General features: G+C 37.5%; 1 protein-coding gene across 2 annotated transcripts in view; it reads left to right on the top strand.

Annotated features, from left to right (window-relative positions):
• GPC5 (glypican 5) overlaps positions 1-20451 on the top strand; it is a 663584-nt gene extending 643133 nt beyond the window's left edge. Inside the window, exons 8-9 of one of the 2 annotated variants that reach the window (XM_065056829.1) lie at positions 17759-17892; positions 18644-20451. In XM_065056829.1, coding sequence (XP_064912901.1) covers positions 17759-17892; positions 18644-18709 — 200 coding nt within the window. In that variant the 3' untranslated portion in view covers positions 18710-20451. The remainder of the gene's footprint in view (positions 1-17758; positions 17893-18643) is intronic. The other variant, XM_065056837.1, reaches the window with a different exon arrangement.
• Positions 20452-21136: the final 685 nt, after the last annotated feature.

Raw genomic sequence — 21136 nt, forward strand, 5'->3', positions numbered from 1 at the left:
GGATTCAAGGTGGGGCCTCACCAGTGCTGAGCACAGTGGCGCAATCACTTCCCTCGTCCTGCTGGCCACACTATTTCTGATACAAGCCAGGATGCTGTTGGCCTTTTTGGCCACCTGAACACACTGCTGGCTCATATTCAGCTGGCTGTCAATCAACACCCCCAGATCCCTCTCTGCCAGGCAGCTTTTCAGCCTCTCTTCCCCGAGCCTGTAGCGCTGCCTGGGGTTGTTGTGACCCAAGTGCAGGACTTGGCACTTGACCTTGTTAAACTTCATACAGTTGGCCTCAACTCAACAATCCAGCTGGTCCAGATCCCTCTATATGGCCTTCCTACCTTCCAGTAGGTCAACACTTCCACCCAGCTTAGTGTCATCTGCAAACTTTCTAAGGGTGCACTCAATCCCCTCATCCAGATCATTGATAAAGAGATTAAACAGAACCGGCCCAAATACTGAGCCCTGGGGAACACCACTCATGACCAGCCACCAACTGGATTTGGCTCCGTTCACCACAACTCTTTGGGTCCAGCCCTCCAGCCATTTCTTTATCCATCACAGAGTACACCCATCCAGGCCATGAGCTGCAGCTTCTCCAGGTCTTGCTGAAATCTAAGTACAGACCATCCACAGCCTTTCTCTCAACTATTAGGTGGGTCATCTTGTCATAGAAGGAGATCAGGTTGGTCAAACAGGACCTGCCTTTCATAAAACCATGCTGACTGGGCCTGATCGCATTCTTTTCTTATATATGCCATCTGGTGTCACTCAGGATGATCTGTTCCATGACCTTCCCTGGCACCAAGATTGGGCTAACAGGCCTGTAGTTGCCCAGATCTTGCCTTCTGGCACACAGAGACAGCCTGCTCCTGCACCTCTAACATCACCTTCTTGAAGAGAGACCAGCCTTCCTGGACTCCTTTGTCCTTCAGGGCTGCCTCCCAAGGGACTCTGCCAACCAGCGTCCTAAACAGATCAAAGTCTGCCATTCGGAACCCCAAAGTGACAGTTCTACTGTCCAGCCTTCTTACTTTTCCAAAAGTAGAAAACTCTTGTCATTTCATGATCACTATGCCCAAGGAAACCTCCAACCAACATATTGCCCACGAGTCTTTCTCTGTTTACAAACAATGGCTCACTAACCGGCTGTGTTAGGAAGTTGTCTTCCATGTACTCCAGGAGCCTCCTAGACTGCTTCCTCTCTGCTGTGTTGTATTTCCAGCAGACATCTGGTAGGTTGAAGTCCCCCATAAAAACAAGGAACATATCTGGAAATATGTCTGGGAATTCTAAAATAATTTTGTATTTAGATAATGAACTCCTTAGGCTGAATGACCATCTTTAGTCATATTTCAGTTTGAGCCAAACATTTCAGAAAATCTGGGCCAGATTCTAAATCACAGTATTATGCTGAGACCACAGTACAGTGGAAAAAAAAAAAAAAAAAATCACATATGTTCTGTTATACGAGCTGAAAGTTTGGTCTAAGAGATGCAGATTTGAGTAGACCTATTTCTTTCTTCATACTCACTCCACAGGGCAAAAATGCTAAGCACAGCCTAGCTGTAGTCTTAATGCTGTTATTCAACATTTAGACCATGAACTATTTTAAAATACTCCTTTAAAAACAGAGAGAAAGATTTGAAACAGTTGCACCATAGGCATGGAGAAAGGCTACTCATATTTAATCATCTGTTTCTCAGGTTCTTAGCACCAGTAAAGAACCCACAGAAATCACCTACGCTCCTAGAGGTACAATATCTTTCTGGGGAAAGTATTTGCACAGTGGAACACTTTGAAAAATGTCATCTGAATACAAAGCATTGGTAGGAGCCTAGGTACATAATTTCTAGTGGCTAGGTTGTGCTTAGGGACTCAACTATGACAGTGTTGAGTGCAATGCTTCAAGTAAGTGTCACCTAGTAAAGCCCTATTTTCAGGAATTTATCTCTTTGGAACTTATTAATTCATTTTGATACAAAAGTGCTCATTATAGGAATAATTTTAATTTCTTTCTAATTTTGCGTGGCTTTGAAAGATGATTGTCATTTGCAAATTATAAAAGTTCAACAAAATATGGCAAAGTCAGTGAACGTAAGAATTTAATGGTAAACACTGAGTATTTGAAGTGTCTGAATTGCTTTCTTTCTTAAAATAAATAAATAAATAAATAAATTAAAATAAATTCAAAACAAAACAAAAACCAAAAAAACAAAACTGTTTGAAAGTACTCTGTGAATTAAAAATCAGCTCCATAAGCTCAAGACAGGCTCATCAGGTCAGGCTATCCCATTTGTGAGCACTTAGATCTCATTTCATATAATTAGAGAGTTCTTAGTTGAAGAGATAATGTGGAAGTCTGGCTAATAAGTTATTAATTCCAGTTCAAGAGGATTTCAGTCTGCACATAGATTAACAGATCTACAGCCAGACAGATTCCATTTTGGTCATTTAATCTGATGTTGTGCATAATGCAGACCACTGAATTTCCCCAGCTTCACAGTGTATTAAGATATCCACACACATTCTGGATATATCATCTAAAAATAAGCTTGGGAGTGTATAATTATTTAGGCCTGTGCATCTTCATTTTCCTGTTTACAATTTCTCTTCATGTCAGACAAAAATTTGAATGAGATTACTAACTGTCCCTAACATGCTATTTTGGGTATTACAGTTCAAGTGTAAAACAATAGGCAGTTTTAAATATCACTTAGTCTTCTTCCAAAAAGTCAAAATGGAATACATCTATAATACTTTTTTCTTTATTTTTCTATCTGCCAGATTAAAAAACAATCTGGTTTTTCTTTTAAATGCATTTTAAAACAATGCTAGGACTGCAATTCACTGAATATAGAAGTGAAAGATTTTTATTTTTTTTTTTTATTCAGAATTAAACCAGTCCTTAAAGTCCCAATTTTGTAACAATGGCTAATCATACTTTCTTAGGATTTTGATTGATATAGGGTGTAAAATATGTTCATTATCCACATTATTTATAAATCAGACCACCTGTGTGAAGAAAACTGTTTTATTGTCTCATTTATTTATACTTTCATAGTCCATATGCAGAGAAAGCCACTAAAAATAGTTTGCATCTGGCAGGTTGATCACTGTGACAATAAAAGGATTAAACAGCAAGATATCTCTCTGTTTTCCGTAATGCCTAGCATATGTGTACATCATTCAATGTTTTCAAGCATTATGAATGCCACACCTCTCTTTTCTTACCCTTGAAAATCGACTATATTATTACTAAATTTGTAAATATAATGTTTTATGGGAAACAAAAGCCATCATTGAGAATGCAGAGAACGTGCACAACTTGCTTAAAATAGTCTTTCAGACATTATTTTTTTCAAGAAAATTCTTTTTAAAGCCATTTAGTACATCATATTTTCTATAATATTTACAATTTTTTTCATAAACCAAAAATTTTGACAGTGATGTAATTCTTGATTATGCTGATAAGTTTGATTTTTTGTTTTCTTTTGCTTTCAGCAACTTTCTGCTTGAAAGTAGTATATATATAACAAAGCTTGTCAAAGCCCAGATAGTCTTGGCTGGTCTCAGTTCCTTATATTTTAATATGAAATTCAAAGTTTAGACTGAACAAAGAAATATGTTGCCGTGAAAAATAATGTGATTAATAAGTCAAGAAACATGATATTATTTGCAGTATTTTTATCTGCCCTTAATCTCCACCAAAGAAATATTATTTCTCTCTAGAGAAATTTCAGCTATTATTTCAGCTCTAGACTGAGTAATCTAAAGAGAGACTTGGGGAATGGAAAGACTGCAGCATGGGATTATGGGATCAAGTGGCAGATGCACATTACAGTGACAATATCAGCACATATTTGGCTAAACTGTTAGGCTATTGAAGTAATCTTTTGTTATGTGTAAATCTAAGGAATTTAAGTGGTTTTGCTCAAATGGATTAGCATCTTCTGACAGGATTGTGTTCTGCCTATTTGGTGGAATCAGCGAGTCTGCGTAAGACTCCGAAAGGCAGAGGTCCCTCTTGGGGGATGTCCAGGTCCCTCTTGGAGGACCTGGTTGCATTCACTTGCTACATTCCTAACCTCAGGTAGTCTCCAGTCCTGGTCCTCTCCAGTAGCTAACCCTGTTATCCTTTTTCCCCACACAGTCTGTATAGCAGGCAACAGAGCCACACAGAAAGTGGTCTACTCTGTTGCATTGAAGAAAAGTTATGCAACTTTGAAATTCCTAGGATGTTTTATATACACAATGGATAATTTAGAACTAAAAAAAAAACAAACAAAAAAAAAACAAAAAAAAAAACACCAAACAAACAAACAAAAAAAACAACTGGCCATCCACTTTAAAAAAGGGCCTTATCTAGTCCCTTTTCCTCTTTCAAAGTTGTGTAGTCCCAATACAGCCACCCTGCTGTAAGACTGACACCTAGAAGAGAGATGATGCTTGGACTTCACTTCCTTGGGAGAAAATGGACAGGAGTTATTTGGGAACAAGGAAGGATGGACAGAGACTCACGGGTAAGTTCTTAGGAAGAGTTTATAGACAATAGCTTTCAGAAGGAGTCTGGAAATAATTCTCAGTATTGCTCCTCCTACCCCCCAGGCTTGCCTGGAAGGATATTTGACTCACTACATGTTGGCAGCACACAAGCATCTCAAAGGCCTCCATTTCTTTGGGAGGAATGTGTTCCTCAGACTCTTCTGTTGAATGTTGGCTAGGAACATAGATGCAGTCCATGAACAGCTGGATGTCGGATCTCTCCTTCACATATATTTGAGGAATTAAAACCAGCATGTAAGTCCTTCGGAGCGACTGACTACGGTACTGCTGTCCCCAGATGCTTTCTCACTTTCATTCCAGTATATTTATCTGGAGGATAAAGTTCACAGCTATATATATAGATGAGGAAACCACAGTCTTTTGCAGGCAGATTGTATTTTAGAAAAACGTGTTGGAGATAATCCCCAGAGAGTGCCCTACTAGTCTCATGTACCCCCAAGGTCATCAGGAACACCCTGGGGCTGGCTCTGACAACCTGCCTGTCTCTTCCAAAGCTCATAGCTGGTACTGCAGCAGGAGACTGCTGGGATAGGTGCATGCAACAGGAAGAATGAAGAGACCCTTGTGCTGTGAGGGACACCAAACCAGTCACTCATCACATCTATCTGTGCCTGTGCCATACTCAAGCAGAACAAGAGCCTTTTGCTGCTTTAGACACCCCTCTGTGAAGTGGATGAAGTCTTAGGGTGCTGTGAAACACAAATTAAGGACTATTTTCAGACAGTTGGCACAGAGGTATACCCATGTCCCTTATTTTAAGCCTTAATTCCCCTAAAAACCCTACCCAGGCTTTCACCCTTGCCTTCTTGGCCATGGAACCAAGAGCCCCATTCAACTCAGTTCAGGCCTCGCCTGAGATGTTCTGTGGATATAATTATCTCCAGTACTGCCTCCTGGATGGCCTCAGATCAATGTGGAAAGAAACCTTCTGTCTCTGACCCTATTTTCTGTTATTCTTGACTTGTCTTCTGGATGGATGTGGGCCTTGTTCAACACCTGACCTTGCCTGGAGATCATTGGACAGGTGACAGAAACTGTTACTGTCACCAACCCAAGCATATTCAGGTCTTGCATTACTGTACCCCACCAGCAAAAGCATAGCCTGTGCTAGGGTCACCCTAACTGCCCAGACAGACACATCAGCAACCGCTGGGAGCATTCATCTCACCTCTCAACCTTCTGTAACCCTGCTCCCAAAGTCATAGCTATGTTTCTTGACAGTCTTTCTGGCAAAATGAGAAGAAACTGTCTTGATCTCATGTCTGAGAGGGTGTTGGGAGTTTGATACTCTTCTGCTGCTACACACCTTGAGCATCTCTGCTGCTCCCTATTTCGCTGCTGGCTGTGGAAACTGCTGGAGCATGACCAGAGTGTACTGGATATGTCCTGGGACTGTGTGAAGGAGGAGCTCGACATGATATGACTCATCCATAAGCCTGAACGAGAGGGCACACAGGAGGATGGCACACCACAAGGAGGAAAGAGCTGTCATGAGTACCACTTAAGCTTACATGACTTTCCCAGACTTGTAGTATTATTGATTTATTAAAAACCTAGAGTCTGCCTTTTCAGCAGTTTAGTTCATCTGCTTATTCTGCTGAACTATTTTTGGAGATTTTCTTTTATCATTTCACTTACATTAGCTTTTGAATGCATTCATTCATTCTGCTCCAATTCTGCCTTTTTAGTTGTATAAGAATTTCTGTCTTTTCATGCTCAATTTCTAGTTTGTGTAGCTGCAGTCTTGGTCTCCTTACACTGGTTGTAGATTTTGATAGTACTAGTTTCGGAATCTACTTTCTTAGCATCTCCATTGCTGCCTTACCTTAAGGCTTGACCCCCTCTGCCAATTTTGCCATAAGCCTTTAAAAGATGTTTATCGGTGGTAAAATAAAAGTAAACCAACTTGGATATAGTTTCCAAAATCAACTGCTTTAAAGTAATAAGAAGTTATTTTGACATTTAGTGTGTAAGAGAAGATCTAAATTCCTGACCTTTTCCTAAGATGTAGACTTATCCACTATATAGTGAACTTTTTTTTTTTTTTTTAAACTTGAAGGCCCAGGTACTCTAATCCATCATCCCATACACATGCTGAAGAAGAATACAGAAGCTTAAAATCAAAAGAACGTTCACAGAATGATTTCACAGTGTGTCCCTTCAGTTCCCAAGATTCAGCCGTGCACAAATAACTAACTCCTTTAACATTTTCACATGCCTCTCCACTGACAACGGTACAGCTCAACTTACTGTGCCCCACTGGAAGTAGCTCTAAAGCCAAAATTAGTGCCTTCTAACCAAAAAAAAAAAAACCCAAACCAAAACAAAAACTTATAGTGTCTTTAACTTACAGGTCCACAGATAGTTACTTTAAATAGAGGTCACCTTTTTCTCTGCTCTTCACTTTTCACCCATCATTCATTGTTTACCCAATTCTTTCTCTCATAGATCGATATCTTCAGGTTAAAAACCTAAACTGTGAAAGCTCAGCTCTTTCTCATCTGTCTGTCCTCCTGTTCTCTTTGAAGAGCTGCATTGTAACTAAATCTTGTTTTGAAAATATATCTGAATTATCGAATTAAACTGAAACAGCAGTTCAATTTCTTTCTTTATGCTTAGTTAAGTAAATTAAGTTAGATGGGCCTTCCCCTTCAGCCAGAAGGAGCAAGCACAGCTTATGTATTTTGAAGAAGGAATTCTTGAAACCATATAGGTTTTATTTTGGCTTCCCTCATATCAACACTACCAATCTTGAAAACAAAGAAATAATCTTTTTTCCTCAATCTTTCTTTTCCTTTTTCCCACATGTTATCTTGAGGCCTGTTAGTACATTACTTTTTTCTTACAAGCCTGGAGACTGGTATCTTGCTTTTGTTAGAAACTGCTTTCCCCAGTCAGTTGACCAGAGCAAATCAAGTCAATGGCCAGCCTTCTTAGGCTGTGGGGGTGTGAAGGGGAGACCAGTTTTTTTTGCTTGTGGACAGATTCTCAGGAGACAAACAGAAGCAGCACTAATTGTGTGTTGCTGAATGGGAACATATATTTGAGTGAAACGTGTATTGATGTGAATTCTGCAAGGCCGGCTATCCTAGGGAGAGGTAAAACTGCTACAATTACTGGGTTGAGTCTTTGAATCATCTGATGGTTATCTCTGAACTTAAAGAATGCACTTACTTTGATGTTTAACTGTCCAGTTTTAGTGAATTTAGATCAAAGATCTTGTACTTGAGGATACACAATACTTCCTATGGCATTTCATGACACTGAATACACTGAGGGATGCAGACCAATATCCATCAGCAAGCACCACAGTATTTATTGCAGACATTCATCTAGCCTGAAATAAATTGAAATGCTCTGCCAGAAAGGACCATCTCTGAAATGAAAATTGGAGAGCAAAAATTTAGCTGAAAAAATATGTTTTTTAAACCTCATAATCTGATTAGAAAATGCATTTCTAAGAAGACATCAGGAACTAAATTCTTTTAAGTCACATGCTTTTGATACATATCTCAACATAGCTGAACTAAAACCTGGGGAACCAATAGTTATCCCAGAAAGGAAGAGAAATCAGCAACCAAAGAAAAACTTTGTGTTGCATTCTTATTTATAAGGAGAAAAGCTGTGCGTTTGTTTACAGGGAAGGAACGGAAACAAGGACATCTACCTTCTTTACTGCTCCACACTTCCTTTTTTGTCAGTAATCCCGTCTTTGATGTGGGTTCAGGTCAGATATCAACAGTGGATTATACATTTTTCTCAGTCTGTTTCTGGGTGCTTTACGATATTGTTGTTAGCTGACAGCTTAAGTCCTTTCCTGGATTATAACAGCATGATCCTTCTTCCTCTTGCCAGCACTTATCTGATCCCACTGTGGGGTGGTTCTAAAAGTAAACTCAAGCTGCAGTAAAACTAACTCAGCAAGAAAAATCACAGATTTGATGGCTCACCTCTGGAACTCAGTTCACTCCAGATCTTGCACATGCCAGTGAGTGGCAACAGGTGGCTTTATAGCCCCCACCTGGCAGACATGATGTGGAAATGACTGCAAGCAGTCCTGCCTTAAATCAGCTTAAATTGTGGAAATATGCTATTAAGTATGCTTTACAGCAAAAATTAAGAAGGACAGGTTAATGTATCAGTGTTTGGGGGGATTAAGCTAATCTACAGGCTATGTTTCTTTTAACAGAAAGTAGAAAGTCCAGAATTCTAGGTGAACTGACCCGAAAAACATTGCCAAAGTTACTTCATGATCTTAACAATGCCACTTTGTTTAGTTCAGATTTCTCTTCTGGAAAAGACTGACTTTATAGCTTTTATTTTAAAACAGCATCCAGACAAACAGTGAAATAATGAACTGCTACAGTTAAGTTGGGCCATAAATCTTGGGAATCTGAATGATATTAAAAAAAACCCTCAAAAATATTTCATTTTCTTAATGGGCCTAATAGGTAAGATTCTGCCACAACTCAAGTTCACACACTACTTTCTGGAGTTTCAGTTCAAATTCACTGCTCTCTTCTAGGTGGTAGTTTTGTATGAATTAGCAAATGGAAAAACAAAAAGATTTTAAAAATCACATGGATAAATCGTTTCAAAGGACAGTAATTTCCATGGAACACCTGACTCAGAGGGCAGAAATTAGTACTAATCAGATAAAAATACAGAGAATTAAGAATTTGCTTACTTTTTTTCCAGTCTAATTTATGGAACTTTAGCCCTATTTTAATTTTATATTGATCAGGAAGCTTTTGCATAGGTTAATGATAAAGGTTAAAAGTTCCTCAATAGTGAAAAGGATTGAAAAGATGGATTTCTTCTTTTAAAAGAGGCATTATTGACAATGCTGATTCCAGCAACCTGGAGCACTGAAGTTGTAATGAACATGGATTTATAAGCTATTGCATAAAAAAGCAATAGGAATAGATCTAATGAAGGTTACTGTGGTTCTCTCTCCCTCAGATGAAAAATAGTTGTTTTAGTCTCCCTATGCAAAATATAACCAAGTCTTTTAGACATCTAAGATTTTATTACTTGCTAAAACTGACCTACAAGTATAAAAGTATACATTAAGCATTTCAACAGATAACATTATCTCTTTCTAATTCTTAAGAATGTGAAATAAATGGAAATGTTTTAGTTTGTGACACCATTTGTTTGTGTTACATTAACTCATGAAAGCTATGTTTTCGAAATGGAAATACTGAGTTCATTAATGTATAATGTGAAACAAATGCTACTGTCAACTTTGAAAGAAAACTTTCAAATACTAGAACGGAGACCTAATGTCTGCTTCTGTTGTAGTTAAAATTACTTGCCAGACTTAATGTTAAGATCATTGGTTACACTGTTTCTCATATATACAGATTTCTTAAAATATGTGCAGTTAAACATAATGTTTGATTCATTTCCTAATATATGGTTAACCATAAAGAATTATCTTAGCTAATGCCATTAAGCAAACTTCTTAATTGCTTTCTGACAATAACAGTAACACTATTGCTTTCTTTGTAGGTGAGATTACTTGCATCTTGATATTCCCTGTGCATTTAAAATTGCTATTTGTGTTGATTTGTGTATTATTACAATGATGATTAGAATATATAAAGTCAAAAAGGAGGATTTTAGATCAAATTATTTCCTCCAATTAAGTACCAGTTACCCATTCCAGAAGCTTTGTGCATAACAGTATCTATGTTTAGTGCATAGATGGAGAGCAAAAACTGACAACACTGTGTTTCAAAGAGTTGTTACTTGCATCATGCTACAGCATTCTATGTTATATGGAGAGTGACATAGTTTTCCCTGGGGAAACTGGTTAAAGCTCGATCACTTAAGAAGAGAGTGGATAAAGCACAGTTTACTCTGAGAGACAACCAAATCCAATGATGGCTTGATTATCACTACAGTTCACATATGGATACAAAAATCCAGTCATTAATGATTTCCCTTTGTGGAGGCAAGCTAAACATAGATTTTCAGTTGCCATGGCTCCTAAGTGAGCATCATCTCCCTGTTTCACATTGTCTTGTGGCATATAGACCAGGTTCAATCCTTTGGTACTCCTGCTCAAGGTCCTGCCTTGGATGTCATCCCAGATGATTGCATTCACTGAAAGAAATGACCAGCCAGTTACAGAGGTGAGACTCATGAAGACATTAAGAATTTGTTGCTAGTATTTGTATCACAGTACAGAACCTTCCTATGACACTAAGAAATTCTCCAAATTTCAGTGATTTCACTGGCTATGTCTGCACTGTCAAGTAACTTAGCTTGTGAGTTGTCTCCCGGTTTTAGCTCTTGTTGTCCATATTGCATAAATGTTATTTCACTCCATGGCTCAATGTCGAAGAAAACAATCTCCATCCCTCCAAAATAAACTTCAAGTTCTCTGGGTACTTCACTCCAACAGCTGCTTCCAAAAAGTAACACCAACCAGATGACCAAAGGCTTGGATTTCTCTGCCCTACAAAGTTCCTCAACAGCATGCTTTTTTATTTTCGGAACACTTTCCCAGGCTTGGTTATCATATCCCGGAGCCTGTAACTGTATTCTTCAGTTTTGTGTTGTTTAAATACCACCTGGGGGGTTGCAGCACAGCCCTCATGTGTTTTTTCAGGCACTTTGAACTCCAAGCAAACAAAATGAGACAAGAAGACCACTGTGTGTGGCTTATAAGAGATGCAAGGCATTGTACTATATAGCAGAGATTTGTTTTGCACTTTCTTCTAGGCATTGCAATTTATGAGCACAGTAGACATAAGCCACTCACCATTTTGCCTGAAGGATCTTCTGAGATGTGTATTTAGCTACATAAATATAGCTGCAATGACTCCTTCTGTACTTTAGCAAGAAACACTTTAACGAAGTACTGGCTTTTCAGAGATGTTTGCACACATCGGACATTCACTGTTTTCATGGCAATGTGGCAGCCCTTAATCCTGCCTTTCCACACCAGATGCTGGAACCAATGATGTTTAAAGGCAGCAGTTTAGGTATAGAAGCAAAAATAAAATGCAATCCATTTGCCAGAGCTACATGATTCAGTATTAGTTGTTCGTTTGTTTGGTTTGGTTTGTTTTTTTCCACAAAAGATATAAAACATAATGACAGGGAATATTTCAGAAAATATCCACTGGTCACTCAGTGGTGAACCTGTTATTTGACTATGTGTAGGATTCATCTGTCCAAATTCAGTCTAAGTGTCTGCATCTGAATACCCATGTGCTTCTGCATTTACTTATTTCTCTACATTCACTATAATGGGAGCTGCAGTATCTAACTTTGATGCTGGGCAGGATTAATTTGTCTAAACAGAAGTGCCAAAAGCCACTGGTGATGCTCTAGGATATCTGAGACATCTTTGAAGTGTTTTATAAGAATCAGACTGCTTTTAGATTGACAGCTATATGACAACAGCAATACCACTCTCCCCTGTATCTAAAATGTCTGTAGATGGCTATGTTTGACCAACTGAACCCTAGCTGTACATGTAGACTGTACAGATATGAAAAACTGAATGGAATTAATCACACCTTTCATATCATCTGTTATTATCTTCTTAAGCTCACCACTTCAGCATCAGCGTAATGCTACTTTAGGCTGCATTCAGGATGGTGCTTGCAATTAAGCTTATCATTGCTGACATAAACTGACCCATATAACCACTATAGCAAAGTATATGAAATTCTGTTCTGCCAAAATATGAGCTCATCTGTGATTTAAAAAAACCACAAACTCTACTGAATTGTTTTTCATGGATGTATTTTAAGGACTCTGGCCTTCATATTTTCAAATTATCTCATATAACTGAGAAGGTGCAAGCACATTTTTGGCTTGTTATTTTCTATTTTGGCTTTTCATTGCTTTTGGGTTGGCTTCTTGCACAAGGCAAAGTAACTGTAGAAAACATAGCATTAATTCATGAGAATTATGAGAATCATTCACCCTATAAGCATAATAGATATGCATCTCTATGCTCCAAGGCACACATTAATCACTAAATACCAGAAGTTAGGGGTCCCAATGGACTGACTCTTTAAACTTTTCGGTAAATCTTATTGTTTCTCCCACCTCAAAAGCATCAGGCAGTGGTCACATACAGTTTTAAATAGTAAAACAGAGATTTACAGTTTTCGTAAAATGTATTCATTTTGATTTTGAACCTTCTTTTCTCTTTCACATTTACTGACAAGCTGCTGGAAGTGACACAATAATTTGTTACACCCACCTTAAAATTTTAGACCTCACATAAGGACAAAAGGGGATAGGAATCAAAACGGTGTCACAACTGTCATGGTTTAACCTCAGCTGGCAACTAAGACCATGTAGCCATTTTCTCACTCCCCCACCACACAGTGGGATGGGTGAGAGAATCAGAAAGGGGAAAAAAAAAACCCTATGTTGAGATAAGAACAATTTAATAGGACAGCAAAGGAACATAATAATAATAGTAATAATAAAATATACAAAACAAGTGATGCACAATGTGATTGCTCACTACCCATGACACTGATAACTCATTTGTTCCCAAGCAGCAGTATTTTTCCCCTGGCCAACTCCAGTTTATGGAGCAGGATGTCATATGGTAAGGAGTATCCCTTTGGCCAGTTTGAGTCAACTCTTCTGGCTTTGCTCCCTCCCAGCTTCTTGTTCACCTGGTAGAGCATGGGAAGCTGAAAAGTCCTTGATTACCTGCCAACAACCAAAACATCAGTATATTACCAACATTCTTCTCATACTAAATCCAAAGCACAGCACCATACCAGCTACTAGGAAGAAAATTAACTCTGTCCCAACAGAAACCAGGACAACAATATACAATTTTAGTACCAGCAAAGCCTCTTTTCTGTGCTAATTCGTTAATTTCATTGATAGGGCAGCAGTTACATGTCTGTTTATGTGACAATAAGTTCCATAATGCAAAAGACTTCATTTCATTCTAGATGAATAATGTTTACTCCTCTGTTCTTTTCTCCTGAACCTTACAGCAAATGAAGCTTCACTGAAAGAGAGCAATTTTTAAGTGTTAAGAAATTCAGCTGGGGAAGCTGATTTACAACTCAGATATGGCAAACCAATGTGCAATGCTAGATAATTTATTTTCTTTAAAATTAAAGCCTAAAAAGCTCCCAAAAATTAATTGTAAAATGCTTGAAAATTTTGATATTTCTTTAGCCTCCATGGATCAAATGTTAATCTCTCCTTCATAAAATGAAAACTAAAAAAAAAAAAAAAAACAGACATATCTTTTTGACTACGTTGATTCCTGACTCATAATCACTGCTCACATCTTCAAAAGCAATACAGTGAAAGAATGGTAAAGCCATGTATGTTCCTTCCCTCTGTACTACTTCTTAGTAGTTTTGTTTTCTTGTTCATTTACAACTCATGCTGAATTGTGAAACATTTAATATTTATAGAATCATTTTTTTCCTATCTGAAACACTGTCCTATCCTTACTCAAATTCTTCCTCATATTTGAGACTCATAGAAAATGCTTGTGTCATAAAAGCTGTATTTGTGAATATTCCAGAACAATACAAGAATGATACACAGAGAGAAATCCAGTTCTTCCTCCTCTCTAAATCCACAGCAGCTCTTCTGGTAGCTTCATTTTCCCTTGAAGAAACATGTTAGTTCTGATATATGTTACTCAGCAGATAGAAAATAATATAGCAAGGTGTTTGAAATCAGACTACAGTTACGCAAACACTTTCTGGTTTGGTTTCAAACTCTAGGCCAGTACTAGAGTATGTTCCAATTAAAATGCTTAAAATGCTTAAGGTCCCAGCGTGGCCCTTGGTAGGCAAGCATCTACTACTCAAAAGTCATAGCCCATTTTTGTAATATTTTAACAATCTCAGTAGAAAAGCTCCATATCAAATGAAAATCTTCTGTGACTTTAGGTTTGACTTTTTCAAATAAAGGTTAAAGGATCTTGCTGAATGTTGGATGGAAATTGTATTGTTGCTGTTGATATTCTGGAGAACATCATAGCAGGTCAGTTCTCAAGGTTGCCAGTACCATTACCTCTCACAAGCTTCAAATATCTTTAGAAGATGTTAAAGATCATTAAGAGATCACTGAGTTTCACAGCTGATGCTGGGGACAGGTATGTGATACTTGGCAGCTTTGCTTTAAATAGGTTCATGCCAATGTTATATTTGGATTTTAATTCCCAAGAGATTTATTTTCTGGTGTGCTGCAGTTGTAGCCTCTCTTCAGAACAAACCCCTGAATCTTAGATGAGATATCTGAATTCTACTATTTTCCACTCAGAATGTTAGCTCTAGTATGATTTTGGTATTGAACTGGACATTTATATTTGGGAAACTGAAATGCCTCTTCTATAACATAATTTCAGCTTCTAGTATGTGAGGAAACTAAAATCAAACACATTTGCATTTGGTTTTAGTATTTTCTGACATAAATGTTTGAATAGATCTCATTTCAAGTTTGCTTTGAACCACAAAATTTGAATTTATTTAGAGGAAAAGATCACTTCCATTACTGATTATATGTGATAGGCAACATACATGTTTAGATCCTGATGCATAATGGCCAGTAGAAACTACTTCTTTAAATAGAAAGCGTACCCTAGATGTAGGAATTAAATTTATATTTATACTTATTAGAAATAGCAAAAAAAAAAAAAAAAAAAAAAAGAAACAAAAAATAAAAACCCAAGTTCTGTTAAAACAGCCTATTTTTAAGGATTGTCCTTCTGTTCAGTGATTTTTTGCACAAGACCATGTCTAAGTATATTTTTTGAACTTCTCATTTCAGTAAAGTCTAAGTTGTGTCATAGACCTGTGGGTCTAACTGAATAAGTGAACGGTTTGCTGTATGCTTACAGTATATGCATGTAACACCAGAGATTATATTCAATATTTCATGGCATTTTGATTGATAGAAGGAAAATGTATTGGTAGTTTTCAACAGTTTTTTGAAACTCCTTTTTTCATGGAAACTTCCAAAGTCTGAGGTTTTCATTTAAGGCTGGAAAGAAAAGAAAAAAAAAAAATGAGCCAGCATTTCCCATAAAATGAAATATATTCTTTCCGTAATTTTCATAATATTGTCAATGAAATTTTCAGTAGAAATTAAACCTCACTCTCCAGCCAGTAATTAATATCTAGACACATTGCCTTCAGATTCAGATCACATACCCTAGCTGAAGCCAGTTATTTCTTTAGCTGCAAGATTTAGGAATATTTTTCTTTATATTAAAATAATCTTGTATAATAAGTTATATCCTTGATGTTTAAGCTAAGGCCATATATTTCACTACTGTGATGGTGTATTTGTTTATACTTGGGGAAAAATCTGCTTCAATATAGGTATAGCACTCTGTGAAATGCTTTGTTGTGTAGGTGAGAGTTGAATTTTTTACTGTCTATTGAAGTCAATCTTTTTAAATATGGAAAATCTTCACTAAGTCTCTGGAGAAATTATGCAAACCCTTTGTTGTTGTTGTTGTTGTTGTTGTAGTTCCAAAACTTCCCTGAAAAAACACCTTGACATACCCTGTTTGATGATCCACCAAATATCCATTTGGTGAAGCGTTGAGTGACTGCTCTTTTTCTGGACAGGTTATCGAATGTGCGTGATAAGGAGAAGTTGTATTCCCCTCCTTCTCAACATCTATTGTCACTCCTCCTCTTTGTATGTCCACCTGCATTGTGCTCACAGAGCTAATTTTCACAAATTCCGGGCAAGAGCACTAGATCAATAAATCCACACAAAATAGCAGTATATTCTGCTAAGTACAGCAGCAAAGAAGACAAATTCATTCTAGCAGGTTTTTCAGGCAGTATGACTGACTTTAGCTGGATCTTCCCTTAATGCATTTTTTCAAAGCTACAGGAAGGAGATTTGAGTACACACAGCAAGTTCACAAAGAGCAGCTTTCAAACTGCTTTTAGAGAAAGAGTATTTTTAACACAAGCACCAAAACAGTTGTTCCTTTTAAAAATGGGGTGTCTCTGCAGCTTCCATTAGACCAGTTTAACAGACAGGATAGCACCATGACTGAAATATTTATACTTCATCACAGTCCCTTTGCATAAAAATAGTTAAAAAACAAACAAGCAAGCAAACAAAAACCAGTTTGTTCATCTTTCCTAATGATACAAGTAGAGTGAAAAGAAGTACCTACACAATGAATAATAATGCAGAAACTCAGACCGTAAAATCAATATGTCAGCTCAGTAGAGCTGAGCTTCTTTCTAATGCTGCTGTTCCAACAGTAGAGCTTACCTTCTGAATTATATATGTATTGACCTAATTACATAAATATTGACTTTGCTTTATATGAAGCCTTTTTCAGTCTCAGTGTAATTACAATGTCAATATTTGTTGCGTGTAATAACACTGAATTTAGACTTGTTAATTTTGATTGATAGTGGCATGCCACAAGTTATTATATGGAATGAGGCAGTTAGTCTAGAAGTATTCATAGCAAATACAAGCAGCTGACAATGCCACCAAATCTGAATGTGTCTGCAAGACCTTCTGTTTCCGATTGTTTAACCAGGCAAAGGAAATATAATGGGCTATTACATCCTTTTTGCATAGAAAGCACTGTTTTGAGATGGATAAATATTTATCCTGGTCCAAAAAAAGTACAAATACTCAACCAGGAACTCAGTAAATGGGTTCCTGTTTAAAGTTAGCTTTACAATTTTGCTTTACAGTGTTGTAAAGTCTGTTTAAATTGTGCCAAAATTGAGGTTTTATGTAACAACAAGTGTACTTTGCTGTGTACCTTTCACCGGGTATGCATTATTTTGGAATAATATTGGGACCCAGACACAAGCAATTTTGCATTAAAAGATTTTCCTTTTCCTACAAATCCGAGAAAAATGTGAGTAGTGGACTTTTAGGTACTACTTGGACTTGCAAAACTATTCACTTCAGTCTGCAAATGTTTGTTGAGATGTATTTCTACAAGAACAACTTTGTTTGGAGCTGGCAGACTTCTGAACTATTTTCAGCGATGAATAGCCATATAGTATAGTGTATGTTTCTAGATGCAATTATAAAGGACTTTGAATTTGGCAGTAACATGAGATATATTAATAGAAACTGAACTGCGACAGTCTGTGTGCTGAGGATATTTAAATGTGTTCTAGCTATAACATGTTGCCAGTAGTGACAAGGCATGCATCATACTGTATTTTCTTATTTGTCTCAGCAGGGATGCCAGACAAGACGAACCTCAGTGACGTAAAGCAAATCCATCAAACCAAGGATGGCAGCACTTTAGACACAACTGGAGCAGGATGTACAACAGTGGCTGATTACATGACATTTATGCTGATTAGTTTGGTAACACTATTTCTCAGTCTTTGGTAACTGTTTAACTCTGGCTTGATATACATGTCTCATTGTCATCTGCTTATCCCGACTCACAAGCCTGGAATGAGAGATCCAGTGAATATAGCAATATTTATGATAGCTTGTGTAATATCAGCCTCTCTGATCCTAGGCCTGAATATTAACAAAGTTGTTTGTGTAACATTTTTCTAGTGTTTTGGTTCTGTTGTTGTTGTTGGTTTGGGTTTTTTTTTAAGACCTGTATAGCTATGCAAAATCAGGTTTCCTTTTATAATATTTCATGTTAAAACTAAGTTGAACATGGTAATCTTTCTCTTAAAAGCAATTTGTAAAAAAGAGATCACAGAATCACTGAGTCCTGGAAGGGGCCCCTGGAGATCATCTTGACTAACCCTGTGCAGAGCAAGCTACCCAAGGCCAAGTCTGGTTGGTATTTGAATGTCTCCAACAACGAAGGCTCCGTAGCTTCTTTCGGCAACCTGTTCCAGTGCTTGAACACTCAGAGCAAAAAAGTTTTTTTCTTACATTTAAATGTTAAATAATGCATTTCTGTTTGTGCCCTTTGTCTATTCTCCTGCCACTGGGCACAACTGAGAAGAGTTTGTCTCTATCATCTTTACTCCCCTTATCAGGTATCTCCTCTGCATCTTGTCTTCTCCAGGCTGAACAGTCTCAGCTCTCTCAGTCTTTCCTTGTATGAGACATGTTCCTGTCCCTTAAAGATCTTCGTGACCCTTTGCAGGATTCCGTCCAGTATGTCCATGTTTCTCTTGTCCTTTGGAGCCCAGATCTGGATACAGCACTGTAGATGTGGTCTGATTAGTGCTCAACAGAGCAGGAAGATCACCTCCTTCAACCTGCTGGCAATGTTTTTCCTAATTCAGACCAAGGTGCTGTTGGTTGTCTCTGCTGCCAGAGCACATTGCTGGCTTATGTTCAACTTGGTGTACAACTGGATCTCCCGGGTCCTTCTCTACAAAACTGTTTTCCACCTAGTCAGGACAAGCATGCTCTGGTACATGGGGTTATTCCTGCCCAGATGCAGGAGTTGGCGTTTCCTTTTTTTGAACTTCATGAGGTTCCTATCCAGCCATTTCTTCAGCCTGCCAGAGTCCCTCTGAATGGCAGAACAACTATCTAGTGCATCAGACGCTCCTCCCATTTTTGCACCTTCTGTGAGAACTTGCTGAGGGTGTACTTGCATTGTCCAGGTCATTAATAAAGAAGTCAAACAGTATTAACTGCTGGGGTAAACCATGGTCTCCATGTGCAATTTGTGCTGTTATTCACAACCCTACATACAACTGATAGCAACTGATGAAAGAGTTGCTCAGCACTTTATGAGTTTTGTGTTTAAAGTCCTGCCTTCTGGGACATGATCCCTGTAAAACAGAAAATGTTGAATTTTCCCTTCTCTCTTTCTCCAAAAAGAAAAACAAACAAATGAACAAACAAAAATTTAAATAAAATAAAAATAAAAACAAACAAAAAAAGCACAACCACACAGTGCAAAGTCAGCAAATTTTAGTAGGAATTACTTGTCATAGTTCAGAAAAACTACACATTAAATACAGTATATGTATACACAATTATACATACAACTGCATTTTATCCAGAGATAAATTCAAGGTTAGGATTCAGTAATTAGTTGAGATATCTCAATCTATATGTCTACATACAGATATTTACATATGTGCTATTTATCTACTGTGTATGTGTTACATATGTAAGCTGTCACTGCAATCAATGGAAATACAAGATAACATTCAGCTGCTAAAAGACCAGTAAAAAGTGCCAGTTGAGATGCTGTAAAAAACCCACTTGGTGTCCAGCTACTGCTCTGAAGGGGCCAAGGTCTGTCGGTGTGCAAGTGACCTGAGCTCTTTGTCAATACAGTTAATAAAACTCAGTGAGTTATTCAGCTCATATGAAGAAAGACATCTAAAAAAATGACCACATTAACCAAAAGTAAGTGTCTGATGCCACCTAAGATTTCTTGGAGTATCCGAGACATCCTCATGGGACTAGCATACATGGCGTGGGACTTATGGGAAATTCCAGAGGCTTCCTTTAATAAGAGCCATCCAGAGTGGCAGCTGGTAGCTAAGTAGGGTATCTTTGTGTATCTCGAATGGATCTAAACATGGATAAGTGAGCCCATGAATTATATGCAAGGCCTCCATCAGTAATATTAGGAAGTTAAACATCTAGTGAAGTGGTGACACATGAACGCAAATCTGAATCACAACTTAAAAACCAGCCCAAGTTCTCATGCTTTATACAATGAGGTAAGCTAAAGTGTTCCACACTACTAATGGTATATCATTATGGTATATTATTATTATTATAAGATTTTATTATCCTGCCAGGACTAATTCCCATGTAATTTTAAGCAGAAATTATTTAAGAATATTTTGTAGTTATTTATCCTTTGTAGTCTTTTACAAGAGGGGAAGAAAAACATTGTGCAGTATTGTATTCATTCATACTGTACCTAGAACTCTTCTTAGACTGCAATAAATAATCTTATATGAGACTAATACAAGGAAAGATGTGTAAATATTTTTGTTCCCCAATGCATGCATTAGTCATTAGTGTACACAGTATAACAGAGGTAAACAGATATAAAATTTAAAAAAGCAAGTGAACATTCCTGAGAGCAATTCCATGCCCAGATAAACATCATTAGTAGGAATGTGTGCTAGTGTGTACATTTTACTTGACCTCTTTTTTCTTTTGCACGTTTTGTAAACCAGTCCTTCAAATTCACTTGTCATGTTGTCTCAGCACACACTGAAATTACAGCATTGATAATTCAGGGAAAGGAAATCTGACTTTGTTCTTTTCCATACCACCACAAACAAGTGATCAATCTAGTCCAGCAATGTTTTTTGAACAATGACCACTACCAGTCCCTTCAAGAAAAACAGAATAAAGCTTAGAACTGGATATTCACAAATAGAGAAAAAAAAAATCTGCCAATATCCACTAATTAGAATTTTATTTTTATCCTGTTTTCATTCCTCACTTTGTATGTAGTTCAAGACCTAACTGATGGCACAAGGTAATCAAGGAGATAGCAAATTTTTCTATAGCACCTTGGAACCAAAAGTCCCATTTTGAAATAGTGATAGTAATTAGGTCCTAAGGCCTCTTCAAATATATGTTCGCAAGTCTGTGTTACTCCTCATTTTTTTTCATGGCCTATTCCCCTTATTTTCTACACTGCACCCAT

Source organism: Columba livia, chromosome 1, assembly GCF_036013475.1.
Source record: "Columba livia isolate bColLiv1 breed racing homer chromosome 1, bColLiv1.pat.W.v2, whole genome shotgun sequence".
Lineage (NCBI taxonomy): Eukaryota > Metazoa > Chordata > Aves > Columbiformes > Columbidae > Columba > Columba livia.